This window comes from Laetiporus sulphureus (genome assembly GCF_001632365.1).
Source record: "Laetiporus sulphureus 93-53 unplaced genomic scaffold LAESUscaffold_53, whole genome shotgun sequence".
Classification (NCBI taxonomy): Eukaryota; Fungi; Basidiomycota; class Agaricomycetes; order Polyporales; family Laetiporaceae; genus Laetiporus; species Laetiporus sulphureus.
Window position 1 is genome coordinate 166,789 of NW_024468562.1, and position 7,779 is coordinate 174,567.

The window sequence follows — 7,779 nt, forward strand, 5'->3', positions numbered from 1 at the left end:
GCCTTACAAGGCACTCAGTATAAAGGTCACCCGTGAGCGGGTCATGTGTGAAGCACCCATGGACGTCATGTCTTGTGTGGCAAAGCTTAGCCGTGACACTTGGTGGCAAGCGCGTGCTGTGATCCCTTCTTGAGGCATTCACGCTCTTCGGTAAGGACCTGGTTTGTGACCATCTCCATGGTGAGCTTGTTGCTCATCAACATAAGGATGGTGTGAAGTACTGAATACGATGGAGGGAGCAATGTGACCATGGTAACTGCGATCAGCGAGTCTTCGAGTGGCTGTCCGAGGGTGGCCAGAATGTTGGCCTTTTAGACCATGCCATCGAGCTGTATCTCAATACCGGTCTCATTAGAGGGGGTACCAAGGAATAGCTCACTGATGAGGTACACTATAGTCTGTTTCCCCTTCTTCTCATACTGCGTGGTGAGTTTGTCCCATACAGACTTCACCGTCTTCTCGTACATGATGCCGCTCAGAGGGGTATCTTTGAGCGTGAGCATGATCTGCGCCTTTGCATCTTGATTCTTGTCATCCCATTCAGCCTGCTTGTCAGGTTCGGAGTCTGAAGGTTGAGCTTCCTTACCCTGGGTGATGTTCCAGAGCTTTCTGATGTGTAGCACTGTCTCGAGACAAAACTTCCATTGCTGGTAGTTTGCTCCATCATCCTCGAGGAATGGTATGTCATAGAGGCAGTTTGAGCCAACAGAGAGTTTGACAGATTTGGACATGGCGTGAGAGGGTGTGGAGTGAGAAGGTGTAGACTGTGGTGCAGAAGGTGCTGGTGTGGGTGCTGGTCGAAGAGAGAAGATTTAAAGGAGTGTGAGCACAGTGGAAGCTTGAGAATGGACAGGTTAGTGTGTAGTCACGGGGCTCATAACCTATTGTCTGAGGTGAAAATTTACGAGGGCTGTAGACACATAGGAAAGCGAGTGACTCAGCCTCGATGTATAATGCGAGTGCTGTATAAATACCTGTAGACACATAGAAAAGTGAGTGACTACAGTATATCAGTAAAAACTAAGTAAAGGAGTCCAGTAGGTACTCACCTCAGCCTCGATGTATAATGCGAGTGCTGAGGTAGCAGAAAAAGATTGAGCATGCTTGTGGCTATGTGATTACATAAGTGAATAAGCGCGGAATGTCTAAGTCCGTGTCCCACTGGACATAAAGTCCGTATGACTTCCAACAGCCACCACCACTCAGCGTCTTTCTGATGAATCTGCAATGCCAGTGGAAATAGATGCAAGTTGTGGGATTCATTTGTATATCAAGGAGTTTGTTGTATACATAGAGAATTCAGGTCTGAGGCACGACGCGGGGGGAAATGACCATAGGACAGTGATAAATGAATTATCATCAACTGCATCTTAGTCTAACCCTGATTCTTCACAGACATCTGTATGACACGTCATTATGCCTTTGAGCCTATGTAGGTTTGTGACATACACCTTCTACTCCTCAGGTTCGACCACATGCTCACGGTTGAATGCTCTACAGTACTTGAAAAGTCCTCGAGGCACCGCAGCAGGCGATGCGATCACTGTAATTTTTGCTGCTGCAAAGAATGTCGGGGGTGATAGTAGGTACACAACACCAGCAGTACGTGTGCTACATGTTCAGGCCGAAGACAAAAGTGTGCTCAGCAATTGTCTAGGCTCCAGCGGCACATTGATATTTATCAGGTGACTGTCACGAAGGCCATGCATGATGATTCCATGCAAGGCATCGACAGAGGGTCCAGTGTGAATGAAAGTCTTGAGCATGTAGATACGGACGTGTACAGCGTGGACGGGTGCAAAGTTCAAATTTTGGTCTAATCCAGATGTCATGATCCGTGATTACATGAGGCATTGAACACTCCCATCGAACGCATGAACTTGGGTGGAGTTCATCAGGAAAACTCCAACTTTACCTTTTTCCTTGCTTTGTCACCTTTTTCGAGGATTAAGGAGAGAAAATGTTAAAAAAACATGAGGATCTCCTGAAATTGCATCTTTTTTCCACCTTATGAGAGCTTTTTACTCGAAAAGGAGCAGAAAGGATGGTGAAAAGGCATTGATCTGCCAGCAGCATCAGAATCAGCTGAAGCTCGGCTTTCCAGCTTAATGTCTTTATAAAAAATTTCTCGTGACCTTTCCAGCGCTTTCTGTGTGACTTTTCCATGAAAAAGGATAAAATAAGCACAGAACCAGGAGATCTCCACGCTTTTCAGGCTTAATGCCTTTATTAGACTAAAAAAAAGCTCTAAAGGGGGGCTAAAAAGCAATATTTGAGTTTTCCTGATGTTGGCGCCGAGTGCCGGTTCCAAATGACGGTTGAATGTGATAGTCATTGATATGCAAGAAAGGAATAAAATGAAGAACGATAAGGAAGAAGCACCAGCTACAATGACACAGTATAGCCATCCACCTTCTTTACTCAGTATTAACATTTTAACATTCAGCGTGGTCATACGACGGGTCAACCGCAAATTCACGTCCAATGCAGGATCACATTATCTGTTAGACAAAACACCATTCCAAATGCTCTCATTGATATCATTTAGCATGGAGCCAACCACTTTACCTGCTGGTTTTTTGACTCTACGGGCACTGTATGGTATCACGACGGACTCCAGAGTGGACATAGGCAGCATCAGCAAAAACAATCGAAGCTACATCGCGCGATGTAGCTTCTATAGTCATGATTGCTCTATTGGTAAGTTACCTTTATGGTAGATGCGGTAGCTGCCTGCACCACCCATGTAGCACCCCATAGCAGGCTGTTGAAAATGAAGAAAGTTTGCGCCTGTAAGCAAAACGGTGGCGAACAGGCCAGATATCGTTCCCATCATCATTTCTCAGCATCTGCAGGCATCTACAATATCACTACATTCATGCACCTTAGATCTGTTTCCTTATGCAATATATTATAGCACAGGGCCAGTTTATTTGGATGTGCTAGATCCCTCATCAGCAATGGAGTGGTGTTGATCGGTCAGAGAATGTGGCTGATATGTGGTGTGGTATGTGTGGGACTCATAGCAGATCCAGGATGATCCCGTTCCACTGGTGAGCCCATGTCACATCATGCAGAAGCCATCAGGTAGTTGCTCTGAATTGCCCACTTGCAAGGTCCCACTAGCATGTGCATGAAGAATCATGATGAGCAGTGTTCGGGATGTGAGGTGTGCGAACACGTCTCCATCGTGTTTTCTGACATCAGATGATAGGAACTCATGCTCATGCTTGGATAGTACTGGTGAAGATGCAGAGTGCTTTGTGTTCATAAAGCTAAGGGGAGATGGCCGCATGCTTCCCACATTTGCCAAGATCCTTGATTCATCAGCCAAGCTGGGGATTCCTACATGAATGCATCAGGCCAGAAGATAGATCCCAAAGATGCAGATCACTATCTGTTCAAGAAGCTGAGGGAAGATGGCTGCATGCTTCTGACATTTGTGGAGACCCTTGATTCATTCAGCCAAGCCGGAGATTCCTACGTGACATGTATCAGGCCAGAAGACAGATCCGTGATGATTAGGCCCCATTCTATGAAGCTCGGTCACACCCCGAGGAGCTGACAACAGTTTAGGTTTGGCGTGTTCTGCAAACACAGACCTCTAGCCATGGAGTCGCCACGAGTACTTCTTCTCTCTCGTCTGTCATCCCATAGTCTTCAAAGCACCCATTCTTAAACAAATCGATGCAGGCCGCAAGAACATCCTCCTATCGCTATGACATCCCTGAAGTCCACCCTATATTCGCCCATGGTGAAATCTCTTTGTTCAAGCGATGGCACTACCATCTACGCTAAAGCTGCTGGTGATCCGTGTAATCCAAGCATCATCCTCGCTTATGGCTTGGGGCTGTCTGCGGCAGTGTTCGATAACCTGTTTAAGGATAAGCAACTACTGGCAGAAGTGTATTTGGTGAAAGGCATCCTAGCATAGCCTTGGAGGGCTTACTGATGAGGTGTGCATTGGTTTGAGTCAGGTTCACTACGATTTGCACAGGCAAGGCAGGAGCAGAAAGCCAGATACCACAGAGGGGTACGTGTCTAAGGTGTGGGTGGATGACTACTGTGATCATCGAGGCATTCAGTTTGAAGAATCCTGTGCACATCGGATGGTGAGTACAGACTCATGTCATCAGTTGTACCAATTTCACTTACTTTTGAATCAGAGCTATGGAGGTACATCGTGTTTCTCCCCTTCATCTCTTCTTTCCTTTGGCTGCTACGCTGATCATTAACTGCAGCTACCGTGACGGTCGACGTTGTCGCACACCTTCCACCCAGTACCCTCTCGGGTGTCGCTCTCCTCTCCAGTATCCTGAACTGTACGACATCCAGTGTGCTCGCAATCTCCAAGATTATTATAGACTTTGGCCCTGGTCTCACCACAACCTCTGATGTTGCGCTCTCCCGCTCCACAGGAAAGGCGCTTGTGGACACGTACTTCAATGATGCCGCTGCTATACCCTTTGATCTGATAACCTCATGGTACGGCATGGTGATGCTCACACTGTCATCGGTGATGACCTTTCTTCTGACCTGGGAGCACAATACGACTAAGTACTTCGAGGAGGAGAAGAATGGGCTCCCACTGTTGTTGGTGTATGGGAGTGAGGACAAGCACGTGCATGGAGAAGTGCTTGCGAAAGAGTTGCCTGATCACTTCAATAACCTGAAGGTGCATGTGGTTGAGGGAGGGAGCCACGCTTCCTTTTACGAGAGGCAGGATGAAGTTGTTACAGAACTTCTGAGCTTCGTGAAGCGAACGGAGGTGAGTGGATATATATAAACTAATGAAGAAGCAGACTGAGAAGGCACCGCAGACATGAAGTGATTTGCACATGTGGCAAATGCTTAGCAAATGTCAACAGGTTTTTTTGCCTTTGTGATCTCAATTTGCTATGGTTCCTTCCCACATTCCGTATTAAGCATTTGCATATAATATGTTGGAGGCAGAAATTTAAAATCATATATTTTAAAAAATGACACCATTTTCAAACTCACCAAATACATTTAGAATTTGAGTGCTGTTGAATGTAATCATACATTTATGAATTCCAAACCATCACATGTATAAAATACCCAGTAGCAGATAAAGGTGTAATTACAGTGAATGACTTTCATTCTAGTAATCTTGGTTAGAATGACTTCAGTAGGAAAGTAGAATGTAGGCATAATTACACCTTCGTCTGCTACTGGGTATTTTATACATGTGATGATTTGGAATTCAAAAATGTATGATTACATTCAACAGCACTCAAATTCTAAATGTATTTGGTGAGTTTGAAAATGGTGTCATTTCTTAAAATATATGATTTTAAATTTCTGCCTCCAACATATTATATGCAAATGCTTAATACAGAATCTGGGAAGGAACCATAGCAAATTGAGATTACAAAGGCAAAAAACCTGTCGACATTTGCTAAGCATTTGCCACGTGTGCAAATCACTTCATGTCTGCAGTGAGGATTGCAGGCGTACACTAAGCAGTGTCATGCTTGATCCGAAGATGGAGATCAGGGAAGCCGGGTTATGCTTGCCATGCGATGATGTCTGGAAATATGAAGCATCAATTTTGAGGGAACTGGAAGCTGATTTTCAAAAAAGCTGTATTTTCAAAACCTGATGATAAACTTTGGATGTATCTGTCTTGATCATGTTCTGCAGCACAAACAGTCAAGTTGTCACAGATTTTCACCACAAAGTCCGCACGTGACTTTTCTCACACCACAGATCACGTGCTTCACCAATATCTCACGCCACTCAGCCACAGACACGACACGTAGAGATCAGGTGATAGTCCACATCACATGTTATGGTCCAGACCCGTGGATGATACGGTCGGACCTGTCTATTCCAGGATACAATAGAGGCACCCATTTGGGAACAAAGGGAACAAGGACTATTGTTATGCATCGGCCTTCCGCTTCCTATTAGTTTAGCCAGAAGCCTAGATAGGTACGATGTTCACACCGGAGAACAAAAGGGAAACCAAGATAGGCACGATGTGCACACGCATTACTGCGGCAACCATCAATCTTCCCACTTATTGTTCTACTTCCGGACATCCTATTGTTTCATGTACAGCCATTTGCTTATACTTGTAGATAGGTAGCTTAGGTAAGATAGCCCACTGTACGTGTATATAAGACCAGCCATGTAGGGGACGAAACCTCAGATTGTTTCTCCTCGTCTACTACCTGTAGCACTCACTGAGCTCACCAGCTCCTTCATATATCTCTCACCCTTTCCTGCACCTGCCACATCGACCAGTAAGTCGACAGGCTCTTGCGCCACATAGGGTTCAGGGGGATACTCTTGGGATCAGGGGGATCAGGGCGGCACGTTCCACGTGACTGTCCCTTTTTAGTCTTTTTGATCTCTTGTCCGGTGTTACCGTGACATTAGAAACAATCTGACATTTTCTGCGCCCCTGCTTAGTGTCTAACACAAGTGGCCGCATATTTTCAGCACAAGCAGTTTCAGCCGTAGCGCGTGGCTTTTTTGACACACATTCCAATCCAATCTCTATCCGGCATGAGCCTCAGCAAGACTCTGAGCTGCCCAAAGCCTCAAAGCGCAAGGCCACCCCCAGGATCGACCTCGACGCCCACTACAAGCATCAGGAAACCAACAAGGAGCATGCAAGGCTCCTCACACTTGCATCACTAGGCGCATCGTCCACAGACAGGCAGCGAGCAGCAGCTAGGGTTGTAGATACCACACACATCATAAAGCGCAGAATCATCCACAAGCCACGCGATCACACCCCGCCGCTTGAACGCTACAAGCCCAGAAAGGGACGTCTTACCACTGGTAGTCGCAAGCTGGCACCGCCCCCAGAGCTTATCACCTCCAACGCCGTTCCCCCCATCATTGTTGCTCCACAGCCAGTGCGACCCCTTCCCAACTTCGTTAAGGTCAACACACATGCACGACCCATTCGCCCTCTTCCGTTCAAAGTCAGGCCCACCCTCCACATCGAAACACTCAAGAAGCAGGTCTCCACTACCCGCTTCAGACTACAACCGATATTAGGAGCGTTCTGGGAGAGAATTGATCAGGACAAACGAAAGAAGGTACAACTCCTCGCATCGGAGTTAGACAAAGTCTGCGCAGACCTCTACACGGGAACTCATGAATACACCTTCGTCGACAAACAGGTCATCAACACGTGCTGCCTAGAAATAGGAAGGATCAACTTCAAGGAGATAGGAAAGCAGCAGAGGTTAGACAAGATCATCAGGGAGATTGGGAAAGTCAAGGACAAGCAGTACCTAGGCTTCATCTTCAATTAGTTTAACCACATCTATATCACAATGGAAGGAGCCGATCGTGCATACGCATCCACGTTCAGGCAAAGAATGGATGACATTCTGCATACAAACATCGAGTCAGCACATGACGGAAGCACCCCACGCGCCTCGCAGCGCAATTCACCAGAACCTGCACTAGGACCGCAGAACTCTGCATCACAAGTCAGAGGACCAGCATCCCCGACACCATCACTTGTACCAGCCTACGTCCCACCCATCTGGGAGTTTGATGGACACCAATTTGAGCACCTGGAAGATGCTCTCAGACAATCTGCTCCTGGAGAAGTCCCAGACCACATTCGTGAATGGGTAATCGTCACAATGAAGCCTCACGGTCACTACTGAGATCGCCAAGGTCTACAATGTGCTCAGAAACAAGATGTACGAGCACAAGAAAGCCTTTGAATCAACGATCCAAAACAACAAGAGCGAACACCGACTCAAGGAGGGAATGCTCCAGATGGAG

The 7,779-nt window shown here is 46.6% G+C and overlaps 1 protein-coding gene across 1 annotated transcript; it reads left to right on the forward strand.

The window, feature by feature from the left end:
• Positions 1 to 3,718: 3,718 nt before the first annotated feature.
• LAESUDRAFT_662778 (alpha/beta-hydrolase) lies at positions 3,719 to 4,786 on the forward strand (the record flags this gene model as incomplete). The annotated part of the gene is made up of 3 exons (XM_040905014.1): positions 3,719 to 3,913; positions 3,978 to 4,098; positions 4,242 to 4,786. 3 exons carry the CDS (start codon positions 3,719 to 3,721, stop codon positions 4,784 to 4,786), a joined length of 861 nt encoding a protein of 286 aa, XP_040759729.1.
• Between the last annotated feature and the right edge of the window lie 2,993 nt (positions 4,787 to 7,779).